We start from the raw sequence: 17,585 nt of genomic DNA, 5'->3' as shown, positions 1-17,585 counted from the left end.
CTCTTAATGTGTTTAACAATTATTTTGAAATAGTTTATATTTACAAAATGTTCTTGACTTTAGATTGTTTGTATATTTTAACTAATCTAAATAAAATCATCTGTGATTACTTCATAAAAAAATGGTACAAACAATTTTCCAAGTTGGCCATAACTAATCCAAATTTCATTTAGACATACAAATTTTTATGTATTCATTTTCAAGCTTTATTATGAATGATAAAAATTGGTAAGACAATTAAACGTCTTTTCTAGATTTGTTTCCTTTTGATGTTGCGTCAAATAATATTTTACGTAAGCGCATTTTTACGCCCTAGTATCGAGCATCCTTTACCGTATGACAACCAGCAGTTCACAATATGAGAATAACTTGTTATAGTAACATACGTATAAAAATAGTGAACATGGACTAAATCAATAGATATAAAAAGTAAACAACTTAAGTACACGAATCGAAGCCATCGAAAAAAATGACAACCCAATGATCGAACTAAAAGGTATCTGTCAAGGGTTGTCAGCATATATGAACGTCCCGATCTTTTAATGACATAAATAAAGGCAACATAGATTATCCTGTTCAAAAGTCATCAATCGATTGAGAGAAAACAAACCCGGGTTACAAACTTTAACCGAGAGAAACACATCAACTATATAAAAGAGGAAAACTTCGAAAGGAAAGAAACCATAGTGCAACAAAAAAAAAAAAAAAAAAAAAACAACGACAAGACAACATACACGTATATAGAATCGAACCATAAGATAATAACTGCCATTTTACCTTACTTGGTACAGAAAATTTTAAGAAAAAAATGTTGGGTTAAACCAGATATTGTTGTTAGCCAAACCTCGCGCTTTTTTTTAATCTTTTTTTTTTTTTAATTTTTGCCGTTTGTATTAAGTGACTATGCACTTTGAAACATTCCCTTCTATATGTGTATTCATGTGATCAAGTTACAAAATTTATTGTTTTATGTAAGATATCTATATCTGAATCGACATTTACTAAATAAAATCATAGTCAGCAGAATTTAAAATGATTTTAAAATTACATAGTTGAAAATCATTGGGGACCCGACATTACGAAGGGTTTTGCAAAATACAGCTAATGTAATCCATTTTAGTGAGTAAAAATGCTTGGTATTTCGAGAAAGAGTTCTAGATATAACCATATCAATATTATTGCATGCTTAGACATTCCCAAAATGTATCAGCTCTTAAGTTTCAACCGCTTTATATTTATCAACACAAATGATTGACTCATCAAGTCTTGTCCCTTTTAGAGTTCGGGCGATTCTTTCAGTTTTTATCTATAACCTTGATTTGTACCCACAATCGGTTGATCAAATATGAACATTGGTTCATTTATCGTGCTTTAATTTACGGAAGATCACATTAACTTGTTTTATACGTAGTGTACCATTATTGAAGAATAATAAAATAAGCACCATGTTCGTTCATTTGAACATTTGATATCATTGTATTGAATGCAAGTCATTTTAATTAAGATGATCTAATGGGCAACTTGCAAAAAATTTAAAGTAAGAAACAATGACCAAGGAGTAAACGGCTAAGTCAAGACAAGAAGAACCCGATCTTTACTAAGAGTCAATACAAACCATAAACATATTTTTTGCCCACATTTTGTCTCATTGTAAATGTAAGCCCACAAGGGCATGATTCCTGAACCCTTTAAATTCCGAGTTTGTTATCGCATATGTCCTAGGGGTAAGAAAAAACCTTACAGGTATTCCTCAAAGTTATATTATCATGAATCTGCAAAGGATAATTGATAAACTGCTTCACTTGATGACGACATTTGCTAAAAATGGATTCATTGTGGTTGAGAGTTGCCATTCAGGTTGCAAAATTAAGTTACATGGGTAGAAATTAGCGATTTAAATATGTGGTATGATTGCCAATGAGACAACTCTCCACAAGAGACCAATATGACATAGAAATTAACAACTATAGGTCAACGTACGGCCTTCAACAATGAGCAAAGCCCATACCACACAGTCAGCTATAAAAGGTCCCGAAATGATAATGTAAAACAATTCAAAAGAGAAAACTAATAACCTTATTTATGAACAAAAAATAACGAAAAACAAATCTGTAACACGTAAACAAACGACTACCGCAATTCATACAGAATGTGCTTCGGTTGGACATTTTCAATTTTCTAGCAGCCAAATGTGTCATTTTGTTGCAGAATTGCATCTTTAACAAGCTGGTGAAATGCATTGAGAATATTATGAATTTAAGCTTCATAAATACTTTACTCCAAACGCAATTTAAACTATAGACGTAATGTATCTGCAACAGCAACAAGACATGATTAACAAATAATTCACCATGGCCGAAATCGTAAGTCGACTCCTTTCTGATATAATTGACCTTAAATGACAATTTTCTCTTATTTAATGCGTTTTTCGTTTTTGTCTTACAACTGTTATGGATTGATAAGACTGTATTACTTTAAGATGATGATTTTGATATCAGAACAAAAAAGATGAGAAATGCATCTAAAAGAGATTTATTAGTCAGGAATTATATTCTAGACTAGGTTCTATAGAGTGGACATTTTTGAATATTCAGATATACTTAGTATATGATTGACACATTTTCTTTAAATTTTTCATTTGTTTTTTTTTTACTCGCTACGTTGCTGTATATTGAGATATATCCTTTCATCTTTTTCTTCTTCTCATTTATTGCAACAACAAAGTTGACCGATATGCATACAAACAGTCATTAAACACAATGACATGCGTTTTAAAAATATATTTGTTACTTATAATCAAACAGAACCAATATAAACAAACTCAATGTTAACATCCACAGGAAACGGCAAAAGTATAAAACTAAAAATTAAATTCAAGATTTTGTCCAATGTTGATTTTGTTGAGTTGTTGGTGTGACGGAAGTCTCTGGAGCATAAATTGGAAGTGCAAGCAGGAATGCAGATAAGATAAGCAATCCACCAGCACCACACTCGACCCAAAAAGCATAAGACTTGTTTTCTTTAATTATGTCCGTCTGGTATAATGCCCATACTGTTGTCGCACCTGCAATCATCAGTCCTAAAAAATTAATATAATGCATTATAGTATGAAACTGTTTAGAAGCAACAACATCTTAACGTGTTTTTTTTTATCTGAAGTACTTGACGTACGTACATGCACCACGTTCGTGAGAATCGCTTACTTTTAATTTTAACAACATATTGTACAGTTTAATGCATTTGAATACCTACTATTTACCTTTTTCTAAACAAAGAGCATAATTGTTTTTCGTGGTAGCAAATCAGATTTAATTTTTAAAAGATTGTGTAAATTATAATCGTTTATTTTTTTAAAGGAGTTTTGAACTCATATATGTTTACCGGTGTTTTAATTAAAAGGGAACTGATTGTATACTAAAGAAACTAACCAATGTGTAGCCTAATCTCGAAGCAATTTCGCGTTAAAAGTTCTAAACCTAAAGTTTTTGTCAGTGACAACCGTAGTTTCTGGAAATTTGTAAAATAAGAAACGATCCGGGATACCTAAAATACAATTATACCATAGCATGGGGCTAATATAACAAAGTTTAACCTTTGTCATATAAAGGCTTCTTTATGTACATGATGTACTATATCAGTTATCTATAGACGAAGAAAACATATATCATAAATTTGATAGATAGATAAATAATCATATTGAATCAAAAGAATACAGACGGAAAGCATGGAATTTGTCAAAGAGATAACACCCCGATCAATGACAAGAAAAATTCCAAGGCCACAAATGGGTCTTCAACAAAGCGAGAAAACTTGGCTACCCGAAGAGACTGTCAGCTGAACCCCTAATAATAATATATACTAGTTCAGTGAAACGGAAGCTTCAATAAACTCAGAAACATAAAAAAACAGAACCAAAATTTGAAAAAAACACACAAATAACAAAGTCTAGAGGGTTTTAACGTAATACAGGCGAAAACATGTGGCAAAGTTAACCCTCCGCCTATTCCTCTAGCCAATGTGGAATAAACAAATGTATACAGAAACATAGATGTATTTATCAAAATGAGTACCTAAAGGCGCGTGGTAAAGATATTCATGACATTTAAAAATATTGAAAAAATACCTCCAATAACAAATAAAAAGCATGAAGCAACTAGGCCACTTTTGCATACATGTTTGGATCCTTTACATATCTTTATGATAAGTGTTATCACGCCCATCAATGCAAAGAGTGTAGCGCCCGTCGCTAGACCTTGACAGGTTTTCTGATACCCTGAAATAAAGATTTAGGAACTATGAAAGTATATTTTACATTATAAAATTGAAACCTAGTAAAACAGTATTAAGCACAAAATGTATTTTAATGTGATTGATATTTTTTTATTCAGCTCTAATTTCTAACATGTTATGTCTTATGTTTAATCGTTGTCTTAAATAATTTATTGTTTTGTGGGCTATAATAAATATTTATACACCTATATGGAGTTATTTCCTTTCAGAACCATAGGTCATTCTTTTTCAGAATCAACCCGGACGATACCATGTTTCAATGAAATATGCTCCAAGGCATAAAATAATGACCTGTGTGAGGTTATTATTTTCCTTGATAAAAATAGAATCTATAAGTTACTTCAAAATCAAATTCGTCTGATAGTTTTTTGTTGCCGATTTGGGAATTTATTTTTATAAAAGTTTAATCAATGATAGGTATAAAAAAAATCATCATTGACCACATTTTAATTTTAGTTTAATTAAAGTTTTGTTAATTTATCGCTTAAATACAGAATTTATGTGAGATGAATTTTAGTGTAGATTTTCATGAAATAAAGCTAGATTTAACATATTCGTGTGTAAGATTTGAAAATCTTATTGAGTCACACTTAAAAGGCTGATTGGTTGTTGGTTACTTAACGTCCAGTGGCAAGTTTTTCATGCATGTGCAATACGATACACACTGAATATGAAATGATACTGTGACCTACATGTATCTATACTCGTCTTCGTGTCAGTTCTTAACTTTTTAAAACTTATCATGTATATATACCTTTCAATTGACTATATCAAATGATCAAATAATAAAAGAATAACATTCACGAAACTCTCAAAAGGGGCGGATGGGGAGGGTATATAATTTTATACTGATTATCTGTTGACAAAATGTATTGCTTTTCTAAAGACAATCTTTTTGAATATTTCATTCGATTCAATTAAAATTGTTGAAAAATTAACCAGTTTTTCGCGGAAGAGATGTCATTACAATTGGAAAAAACATAGTACCCCCACCCCCCCCGGCCCCACTTTTCAATAAACTAAGTTGGTACAATAAATTACTTACAATGTGTCTTGTATTTGTCATAGACCGTTATCGAATGGTAACAATTCATTTGTGTTTTTCGTCATGCAGTTACAGTAATATTTTTATTGTGTATAGATAATAATTTCAAAGGTTTATATCTAGATTAATTAGTGAGTTTTATTTCACATTCTAAATGAGCCATAGGGCGTATTAAAACCTGAACGCATTAGAAAGGAATATCCCACTTTTGTGTTCGGTATAATAGGACGATAAATTTTGCAAATCTTTAGAAATAATATTTTTTTGACGGTATATAAGTCAGATAATGCATATTTTAAAGTTTTTCTTGTCGTAGAACACACCTCGGGGTGTCAGGATTGCCCAAAGAAAGACCTCTCTTCGGTCGGTCTTTCATTTGATCAATCCTGACACCCCTCGGTGTGTTCTACGACAAGAAAAACCTTAAAATATGCATTATCTATAACATCACAAGCCAAGTAGTCAGCACTTCAGTGGTGACATGAATATCAATTAAATGGTCATTAATATAAATTGACTGTTTGCAAAAATATGAATTATTCGAAATACCAATGATTTTCTCATCCCAGTCATAGATTACCTTAGCCGTATTTGGGACAACTGTTTGGAATTTTTGGTTTTCAATGCTCTTCAACTTTATATATATTTTTTTAGCTATTTCGATCTGATCGTCACTGATGAGTCTTATGTAGACGAAACGGGCGTCTGGCGTGTCAAATTATCTTCGATAACTATTTACACTACTAGGTCGATGCCACTGCTGGTGAAAGTTTCGTCCCCGAGGGTATCACCAGCAAAGTAGAAGGCACTTCGGTGTTCACATAAGTAACAATTATTTGGTCATTTTCAAAAAATTACTGTTTGAAAAAGTATGGATTTTTCGAAATACTAATAATTTTCTCATCCCAGGCATCGACTACCTTAGCCGTATTTGACACAACTTTTTGGAACTTTGGTTCCTCAATGCTCTTCAACTTTATATTTCTTTGGGTTTTTAAATCTTCGATCTGAACGTCACTGATGAGTCATAAGAAGACGAAACGCGCGTCTGGCGTATCAAACTATAAACCTGGTACCTTTGATAACTATAAATTTTTCCTGTTTTCTCATCTAACTGCATCCGAATTCACGCTGCTCCGATATGTTTTTGCTCATTACGAAATTCTCTCAAGAATGTGGTAAAGCGACAAAAGATTGATTTTATCATATAAAAAATATAGCTTCTTCTAATTTAAATCGGGGAAAAGCAAACAGTGGTGGTTCTTTATATTAACTTTTCAGTATAGTAAATTTGACATGCTGTGTATAATTGCTTTGTCCGTTTCATGTTAAATATTCTACATTTTGTTTACAAACAATATTGTATTTTGTTTAAACTTTGCACCGTGAACTACAATAAATAATAATAATAAAAAAAAACTAGAAACAAATAAAATCAAGCAAAACAAAAACAAAATAAAAACAAAAACAAAAAAACAGATTAAGTCGATATTTGAATTAAAAGCTAATTCATAATTATATTGATATATTTCTTTCAGTCGAAATAAACATTGATATATTGGCCCATATAAGCGGTATGGTTTTTGATATATCCAGTTGCGCATTGTGTATAACATATGCTATGTAGTAACCGATTGATATATTCGTTATATTAAATAATTCAGATCATGGACATGTTTCTTTTCTTTCAAATTTCAGTTTTTAAGGATTTAACAAGATTGGCGCTTATTATTACACTTATTTGATTCGTATTATCATTTTTTTCAATGAAATTGAATGCCAGAAAATAAGAATCAATCAATGAAAGAAAGTGCGAACCAATGAATGCAAGAAAGGACGAATAAATTAATGTTCCAAAACAAATTAAAATGACATGATGGAATCAATAAATTTATATAAAAATATTACTCACACGACCGATCACTATCCCATGGTTTCAACTCCGTACATGTGGCTGTTCCTGATATTTCGTAACAAATTTGCCATAATCCACCATAAGCACTAACACTACTTAAAGATTGGCGGTACCAGTATGGTAAACCAAATGCTACTCCATGAGCAATAAATGCAAGCAAAGAGAAGAAAAGTACAACACCCACAAGACCTTTATGTTTCCTTTTCTCCATATATCTCCGTAATGTCTTGTACTATTTATGAAAAATTCATCGACGAAACTTCCTTTACAAATGTCAAAGTCAATTTTCAATATTATTTTCCGAAAAAAAACTAAATTGCTTTGTAGAAATACGTTTTAAAAGAGCATAATTGTTGTTAACCTTAGGTTTCTTAAACGATATGTAATTAAATGATCACACGAAACCAATTATACGTCTGTAATTTTTCAACTTACTCTTTATTAAGTCCTACGTTTTAACTTTGCAGTTCAAGTGTTTACTTTTGTGATATTCTATATATAAGTATAAACAAAGTTTAGATTTACCTTAAACTTCACTAAACAATGTTTGAGCAATTATCTAAATACCTTAAATAACACAACTTGGTTCATCTGTTGTAAGATCAAATCAAATATGGACGTCCTTAAAGTGAAATATTTGTTCAATTTTGAAATATAGTATATCTTTGATGAGTGTCATCAATATTTTAAGACAAGCAATATTAACAAAATATACAACAGTTAATCTGTATATTAACTCAAATACAAAATACGCAAACAATCGACGATAATGTAGTTCAAGATATTGGAATAACCTTCTGTCTATGGGTGACACTCGTATTATTTAAACGCGTCATTACTTGGTACAACGAAAGGTATTCGAACAATTGGATATCTAAGAGAAAATTTTTATCACATATATTTAGAATTGAAGTACAGCTTGTTACTCAAGACACAATTGACTTACTTGTGATCAAGAGAGTACTTAAAGAAAAAAGCTCTGCTGATAGGGATAAAGGTTGAAGCAAACTTTTCGAAATTTCATATATACATAAAGACTAATAAATCAGAATGCACAGTCATCTTTGAATATGATATAGAATTTAATCTATGCTGAAGTGAAAAGACCAATATAGGCTAACTTCAGATGTATTATTTTTCCTCAGAAGTCAGAAACTGGTAATTTTGTAAGTGAAGCAAACGATGACCGATTGTAGAAAATGTGTGGTGAAAACTAAAAAAAAATCTACTTCCTCGCTTACTGTAAGTTTTACAATAAATTAGCAGTAACATTTCCCAATAAATTGAAAATTTATATTAATGTTAAAAGATGAACAGTTAAAATATTTACTGTCAACGTCCCAGAAACACCTGTATATATCTATATGAACTTTATGTATTAAGTTACAACTTTTTGTATGGTGCCACATGTGGAACAAGGGAATTGTAAAGAACAAATCTTGCAAATCACATAAAAATAATGAAACAATCATATGACATACGGGAACCAACGATAACCACTGATATACAGGCTCTTACTTGGGACCTTTTGACGAGGTTGGATTTTAACCTTGACTTCTTAATGAGGGTCTTGCACGGTCGGTATCTTTGGTGTCTTCTATCTCTGTGTTTTGGAAACAAGCTGTTCTGACCTACCAAAAATACTACAAACAGCATATACATGTAGGTTGATGGAGATAAATATCAAATGCATTTGTGGTTTTGTAAGTGGCAATGACGTACTTTTCCTTCCGATCAGGCCTTGGTTTATACTTTGTTTTTTTTTACATGATAATTTTGGTAAATCAAATTTAATGTCTAATATTTCGATTTCGACATGTTTATGACAGTTTTTTTTTCATTTCAGGGACTCTTATTTTCAACTGCAATATGCATCGCTGACTTATTTATTGATTGATGTAATAAGTAGAATTGTTAAAAAATTTTGAAAATATTATTCAAACTATTTTATAATCATATTCCGGTTAGTGAAATATGTACAAGTAAAATTACTCTTACATTTGCAGTCTTACAAGTAAGAATAACAAAATATGAACATTATTGATTACGCAAAATATACCCGTGCTTGCATTTCCTATCATGATTTTCTTGATAGAGGGTTACTGCTCACAAGGAAGCTATTAAACCAAGAGTTCCAAATGGAGAAGTTGAAATCATCCCTTCGTAAATTTTACGGACGCCATCACGAGTTGGTTGACCGTTATGGAATAACCGTTTCACAAATGATATCAATGATATCGGGTATGTTCCTTACGTCGTAACTACAATCCCTTTCCCTTTCATGAATGTGACCTACCGAATTAGAATATTTATCGTATTTGTATCACATAAGCAACACGACGGGTGCCACATGTGGAGCAGGATCTGCTTACCCTTCCGGAGCACCTGAGATCACCCCTAGTTTTTGGTGGGGTTCGTGTTGTTTATTCTTTACTTTTTCTATGTTGTGTTATGTTTACTATTCTTTTTCTGTTGTCTTTTTCATTTTTAGCCATGGCGTTGTCAGTTTGTTTTAGATTTATGAGTTTGACTGTCCCTTTGGTATCTTTCGTCCCTCTTCCTTAGATTTGATAAGAGGGTATTGTGTTCCAGGTTGTCATAAATAATAATGTATTACATATGCTTATTTTGTACTTCCCGATACGTCTCCATCGTATTCTGTTTTTGGGGGAAGTGGGAGGGAAAATTACTAATATAAACTTTCTGAATGCAATCAAAATAAGTTGTTCAAATACAATTTTATTATCTTCATCCAATTACTTCAGAACCATCGCCAGAATACCTGCAGAAAAAGAAATTGATATGTATTTCTAAATACTTTCCGATAATATTCAGTAAAGAGCAAACAGTTATAGGATAATAGCTACATGTATTGATATAGATAGTTTCCTCTCACTCCATCACCGATCATAAGGTTTTTACTACATGTAGTTGTGAATATAGATGTATAAAAGTTCTCTCAACACGACTCATGGAACGTTTTTGTTTGTTTTAAGCCGGGGTCAGACATTCACGATTTCAACGGCTGTCATTGACAGGCCCATTTCCGATTAAATTTGTAAAATGTCCGATCAAAATCCTGTGAGTCGTGGCACGAAATTGGAACTTTAATTAAAATTTGAAAACACATTTATTTAATCACGTCAATAATCGGATATTGTTCAGGAAGCGTCAAAATTCATCTGTTTCAAACGCATTTGTCCCGTGTATTCGGTTCTAAATCCGATATTAATCCGATTTGTGTCTCTCACAAGTTAAAAGCTTCCCAATATGTCCCGACAGCGTACTGATAATACCAAATATGATCCGGCAGATATCAGATAGTGCACCGAAGCTTATGGAAGTTATCCGTTAGAAAACTGTCGCCCCAAAAAGGGATGATCAGGTATTGTCAGAACGCAATCCTATCACAGTCGGCTGTACCAGATTTCAAACGACTTGGTCTGGACTCAGTCGTATGGTGTTATGTAATTGTCGAGATTATGAATATGGTATTATTGCCGAATTTCTTATTAAAACGGGACTGTTCCGGAATACTTTCGGCAAAGACGGTTCGGAATTGGCAATATATAATTGTAATCTCCATATGAATCTGTTATGACGTATACGACTACGTTCAGACAATGATAGGACATTCCAGATCATAGGGGATAGTAATCCGAGGATTTCCCTATGATACCCATCAAAAAGCAAATACATTGAAAAATCGAATTTGGTATAATATTATGGTAAAATTTAACGTAAGATGTATTCATTTGCAGCAGTCCTTTTCCTCAAGTTGCTATTTTTAAGACATACCATTTGCACCAAATATTATTTATTAAAAGTAGCAATTGTGCATATTTTTGGAATTCATTTACGTCTTTACCTGTAGTTATATTTATCTTACTTGATAATCCTATGACTGATGATGAGTATTTTATTAAATTTCTTTCGGAGTTTTTTATGTGTTTTCATGTTTTACATAATGACCGGCATGTATTTTCGTTAAAAAAAGAAAATCGAACAAGAATTTTCACATTTATTAAGATAACACTATTCCCTCGTTAAAAGCGTGCACCCAGATGACAAGTTTGAATTGCACGATTTTTAATGACACCTTAGGTGCGTTTACACGACCAACAGTTTTCCATCCGATTTTCAATCCGATTTGGTACCGTCGCTCAGGTAAATCGTATGAAGTGTTCTGTTCATACACTTAGATTTTCTGTTCGATTAACAAAAGAACATCCACATTTATTGCTGGTGCAATTTTAGTCGAAAGCAGTTTTCCAGTAAAATTGAATAGTGTAAAGGCACCTTAAAATGTGTATATCTCTCTAACTTTGAAAACATAAAATATAAAATAATAAGCAAGTACATGATGTCTATTGGTTATTAAGGAAAACAAATCATACACAAGTTAATACCAAAGTTTGATTTATTGATTGCTGTTGTTTTTATATACTTTATTACTATACATTCAATTTTATATCTTTAGAAAAGAATTTATTACTAGTAGTGGTAATTTAATACTCCGTTTTAAAGATTTTTTTAAATAACTATACAATTATACATCTGTATATATTGGTTGTTTCTGGTACAAATTTAAGAAAGAAGACGTTTACATTTTTAATGAGATATATTCATTGTCGTTTATTAGATTTAATATATTTTGATTATTTCCCGAGGTAAATATACGTATTCTTACTCTTTTTCACAAATGAATCTGTTCTTATATGTACAAATAGCGTCATTCCATTTCAGACCAAACCCTGCATACAGATGTAAACAATTTTCGTTGCCACCGCTGTTATCTGGTTGACCCGGGTACCAATCTGTATAATTGAACGCTCTATCTGTCGACGCCCACATCCAAACTCCTTCAATTACGTCATCTCTACCTCTAAGCCAGTAACTCTGACCTGATATACATACGAAATATCAATAAATCTATTTGCATATCTCTTGTTGACTAATTATTCTAATAAGTCACATAAAAGAGACTAAAGTACCGAAACAGAGACACAGGAAGATTGAATTAAAAAAAAAGAATATAAAAGCCGAAAAAGTGCTTCAGCTAAATGACATTTACAAATCCAAACAAAAACTTTTCTTTTAATTGGAACAACAAAGTAGGATAAAGGTTAGTCTTTTTTATTAAATGTGAAATTTTTGTTTAAAAACAGATTAATCAGTTTATTCATGCACAAATATTATTATACACTCGATAAAATTATAGGGCGGGGAATTGAATATGATATCCTCCTTCTTAAATTTCATCTTACATGGACAGAATTCATGACTTGTAATTTTAAACTACACAAATTTGTTTTACATGCACACGTATAAAAGTTGAAATTTTCATGCAACGCAATCATAGGTTTGAACGTTGTTTTCAATTTAGACTTGTTTCTATTTTTCGTTTGGGCTTGTATTATATTTTCTTTTCGGTTTATATTATCCGTTCATCCTATTTCGACTCTTTAAAATTCAAGAGTCTATCCTAAATTGAGGTAAATCATATGGCTTTCCAAATACCGTTTCGATCCCTAACGTGTACAATCAGATAATTGTTTATTTCAATGACAGATCAAAACGTATTGCGACCACCGGATTATTACGAGAGAGTCACGCTAAGTTCACTTTGCATACGGAAAATAGGTCGGCGAATTGCTTCCTGGAAGCAAGCAATTACAAAAAGTAAAACTTCTTCTAAATGTGGATGAAGTTATAAAAAAACCATATGCATCATTTTTGAGGTTTCTATGACTTTAAACAAATTATTTATGAATAAGACCTAAAGGTATAAACTAGCAACATGTGTACTTTTTGTATAACAAATATATGAGCAAACTTCCAAAAAAGTCAAAACTAAAGTACATTAAGATGGAAAACAGTGTACAAAAAAATATCATGATAAAATAACGCACTTGTGGCATGACAATAATTTTTCTAATAGTTCAGTATTCACACACTTTAGATACATGAACAAATATTAAAAGTGTAAAGGAAGCCAAAATAAGTTAAAAAAAGACAGCATTTCAAAGATATTTCTCCAATAGCATGGTGAAAAAATTCATTCGCACAGGAGACGACATTATTTATTAATACACAGTTGATGAACTTTACCCTACGATAAGAACAGATCATTACAAAAGATGATTAAAAGATTTAGAAAATGGAGACAATGTTATAAATAATACCAGTGCAAAGAGTAGACCGAGGTCCGATGGACTGTAGAAATATCAAAGGAGTTGAGCTGAATATTGTCGAATTGGATACAAAATAGGTAAACAATTTTGGAATCATGATTAGTTAATGGGTCGAAATCAAATCGAAAAGATAACACGTAGGTTAACGTCATGAAAACAGTACAATCGCTTTCTTTAGTGGGTGACCAAGGCCATGTTCACTGCAGCTGTCGGCGTGGCTATGAGACACGCACATGTAAATGCAAAAGATTGAGCAAATTGTGTAATACCAGATGTAATACATCTTAGTCTTGTGCAAAAACATAGTTGTTTTGATCTATAAGGCTTTACTTTTGTTTTCATATATATTATATTACTCAAGGTGTCATGTAAGCTTATGTTGTTACTTTGCGTCCGTCGTTTTTCTGCAATCTTCTAACATTTAAAAAATATTACTGATACACAGTTGAAAAAAAAAGAAAACAAACAAATTGTAGATTTCAAAATTTCATACGCTGAATGAGAAATAAATAGACATTCAAATATGTATTTAAGAGAAAATAGTAAAAGAAAATAACCAACCCAATAAATGACCAAAAAAAATATAGAATTACATACCCAAATAATGGAGTTTTTGAATAAGTTATTTAAAGCAAAAGAAGAAATAAATATAACTCAAAGATATTTTGTTGTACAAGTTTTATCTTTTCTCAACAAAAATTACGTACAAGTAATTACTGGTACAATTATATTTGTACAAGTAATAACTTGCATGCTGGCATCATAGAAGTAATTGCTCTAACAAAGTTTTTGTACAAGTAATAAACTGTACACAATAATAAAATGTACACGACATATATTTATATATATATATATATATATATATATATATATATATATATATATAATGTCTACAAATAGCAACAATCAACATTCAATCTAATTAAGCGTGGATCAGTTTGTGAAAATAAACTGATACAGTTACTAAATTAAAATTATATAAATGTCTAAGAATATAACTAAAACACACTAATTGATACATTAAAAAGTTCTATTAGATGTTAAATAGAAATACGCAATATTTCGCTAAACAAATTAGCTTCATCAGGCGTGTGCATCTCTCAAGGTGAAATCGGATGCATGACAGAAAAATATTTTTGTAGCTTAATCTATACAAGATTTGAGGGATGGGTGTAACATATTAATTCGGTCATAAAATATGTTTGTAGCTACAACTACATGAAGTTGGAATAAAAGTTTAACACATTTATAGATGTTCGATTAGGAGGACATGATTTTGAAAACATCACATTTCAAATCATTGAGAAAAATCAAAATTGGGATACACAAGGAAGACAAAAAAGAGAGAGATTTTGGATGCACCAGTTACGAACTCTTGAACCTGATGGACTCAATGAGAGAGACGAAAAAAGATTTCAAAGCAAATCAAAACCATAGTTATCTTGAAATCATACAAATTAATTTATGAAAATTCATGCAATTAATCGAACATCTATAAATGTGTTAAACTTTTATTCCAACTTCATGTAGTTGTAGCTACAAACATATTTTATGACCGAATTAATATGTTACACCCATCCCTCAAATCTTGTATAGATTAAGCTACAAAAATATTTTTCTGTCATGCATCCGATTTCACCTTGAGAGATGCACACGCCTGATGAAGCTAATTTGTTTAGCGAAATATTGCGTATTTCTATTTAACATCTAATAGAACTTTTTAATGTATCAATTAGTGTGTTTTAGTTATATTCTTAGACATTTATATATATATATATATATATATATATATATATATATATATATATATATATATATATATATATATATATATATATATATATATATATATATATATATATATATATACATACATATCAAATACATTACATGTACCTTAACTGCTTTGTTAAAATGCATGGTTACTTATTATTTTGCATTCATGTAAAATGGCATTTATATTGACGGTCATACCTGGTCCATTAGTTTTTGCCAGATTTATCAATGTGTCCGACTGTGCTTTGGTTTCAACTTCAGCTAAGCGAGCATTATGTGCACGACAACTGCTCTGTAATAAAAATAGATAAAATTGAGAAAGGAAATGGTGAATATGTCAAAGCGACAACCACCCGACCATAGAGCAAACATAGAGCATGTTTAAATTATTACAAACGGTGCTTTGTTTTGCGCCAATTGGCATTTCATTTTCGCCTAAACTAATCTTTCAATTCTGCCCCCCAAAAAAAATTCATTAACGCAGCAAACCATATTTCATTTATGCCATGATAGTATATGTACACTTCATTTTAGCCTATAATACTTGCAAAAAATACTGGTTTAAAAATCAGATCTGTACTAAAAAGATATTTTTGATTGTACTGTAAAAACAGTAACATTATTTAATAGCATGATATTACGTCATTATTCATCATCAATCATATTGATCAATAAACAAAAATGACAATAAAAAGCATTGATTTAATGCTGAGAAAGAACTAAAAAAGATCTAAACTGTTGATGACAGTATGTTTTAGAATTGATTTGCTCTTCGTGTCTGTAGTGAGTCTAGGTTAGAAAATGTTTTGGGTACATCTATACCATATGTCTTCATTTTTCAATAATTACTTTAATTAGATATCCTAAAAAGTTACATATATATTTCGGTCTCAGTTGTGTATGGATATGGACTTACTTACAGTACTTAGCTTTAATGGTTGAATGGATATTTTACAACATTTGTTATACAAGCCTCATATTCAAGATACAACTTATATAGACAAATATCCGTTATCTTACCTATAAACTGCCGGAAAGCAGTATCCTTTTTAAGCGCAAATGATATACAACCATGTGAGGCAAATAAATTGCTGCGAAAATGTAATACACTCGTTATGAACCATACCTGAGAAACAAACCAATCATACGCTTCATGACTGAAGAAAAAACAAGACATTCCATAATGATGCCACCCTAAAGGACATTCAGAACTCGCCTTATCTGAAAGTAGACAGTAACATTTAATTTGAAAATTTCAAGTTTAAGATCGGGAAAAAAATGTGTAGGTATATTTCTTATATCTTTATTGCTAAACAAATTAAAATTGAGAATGGAAATAGGGAATGTGTCAAAGAGACAACAACCCGACCATAGAAAATACAACAGCAGAAGGTCACCAACAGGTCTTCAATGTAGCGCGAAACTCCCGCACCCGGAGGCGTCCTTTAGCTGGCCCCTAAACAAATATATACTAGTTCGTGATAATGAACGCCATACTAATTTCCAAATTGTTCACAAGAAACTAAAATTAAAATAATACAAGACTAACAAAGCTAGTTACATTCTACGGATTTAGAAGTCAAGAGACACGAAAGAAAGTGAGACGATTGAGAGAAAATAAATACCGGTTAACTATTAACAAAAATTTTCTAAACGTTCTTTTCATTTGTTTAAATGTCCATGTAAAAACAACAAAAAAAAAAACCTCCAAGGGAAATTCAAAACGACAAGTTCTGTATTACATCGATAGATTGAAAATCTAAAGTATATACTATGCATTTACAAAAACATTAACAGACACAACAACTAGTAAAACGACACGAGGTTCTATCTTTCCTAAAGGTAACATATTCAAATTTTAAAAGGAAAGAACGAACGTTTTTAATCTGTTGACAAATTGAATTATATATTCTTACCACAAACCTACCTGGTAAAATTGCGAATGCCAAAAACAGTGAAAATAAAAATGAAAAGTTGTTGACCATTTTCGCTTCCAATCTTTATCTTAGCTGACTTTTGATCTTTACTTGATAAGAGAAAGGTGTATTAATTTTCTGGAACAGGAAGTTGTCTCAACTTTGGATTTACAAGATATATCAAGCTTACTGTGCACGAGCCAGCATATAATTAAAACGCATTATATTTTTGTCGCGCAAAAGTTAATACTTTTACGAATGAAACAATCTCTAACTGCAGATCCTGGTTCAGATATTCATGACTTATTCCAGTTACTTATGTTTTCCCACTCGTTAGATCATACTAAGTGCACTAAGTTTATCTATAAGTTAACATTTATCTATTTGAAACATCTAGCTTTGTAAGTAATGACAATAGGCAGAGTCGCATATTCACTTAAAAAAAAAGA

General features: G+C 31.1%; 1 protein-coding gene and 1 long non-coding RNA gene across 3 annotated transcripts; both read right to left on the bottom strand.

Annotated features, from left to right (window-relative positions):
• Window positions 1-2,684: 2,684 nt before the first annotated feature.
• On the bottom strand, window positions 2,685-9,160 carry LOC143063061 (uncharacterized). 2 transcript variants are annotated; one of them, XR_012974932.1, is made up of 4 exons: window positions 8,769-9,160; window positions 7,248-7,513; window positions 4,124-4,273; window positions 2,685-3,079 (listed from the first exon to the last, which is right to left on the bottom strand). It is a non-coding gene; the product is annotated as an uncharacterized LOC143063061 (long non-coding RNA). The 2 variants fall into 2 exon arrangements; XR_012974931.1 differs by lacking the exon at window positions 8,769-9,160 and having other exon boundaries at window positions 7,248-7,771.
• An 809-nt stretch (window positions 9,161-9,969) lies between these two features.
• On the bottom strand, window positions 9,970-17,299 carry LOC143063059 (perlucin-like). The gene is made up of 5 exons (XM_076234983.1): window positions 17,148-17,299; window positions 16,347-16,441; window positions 15,419-15,512; window positions 11,941-12,154; window positions 9,970-10,032 (listed from the first exon to the last, which is right to left on the bottom strand). The coding sequence occupies exons 1-5, from the start codon at window positions 17,203-17,205 to the stop codon at window positions 9,999-10,001; spliced, it is 495 nt and encodes a 164-aa protein (XP_076091098.1). The 5' UTR covers window positions 17,206-17,299; the 3' UTR covers window positions 9,970-9,998.
• Window positions 17,300-17,585: the final 286 nt, after the last annotated feature.

The sequence above is a fragment of the Mytilus galloprovincialis genome, chromosome 2 (genome assembly GCF_965363235.1).
Source record: "Mytilus galloprovincialis chromosome 2, xbMytGall1.hap1.1, whole genome shotgun sequence".
Classification (NCBI taxonomy): domain Eukaryota; kingdom Metazoa; phylum Mollusca; class Bivalvia; order Mytilida; family Mytilidae; genus Mytilus; species Mytilus galloprovincialis.
Note: the sequence above shows the minus strand (reverse complement) of the source record. Positions and strands in the feature narration are given on the sequence as shown.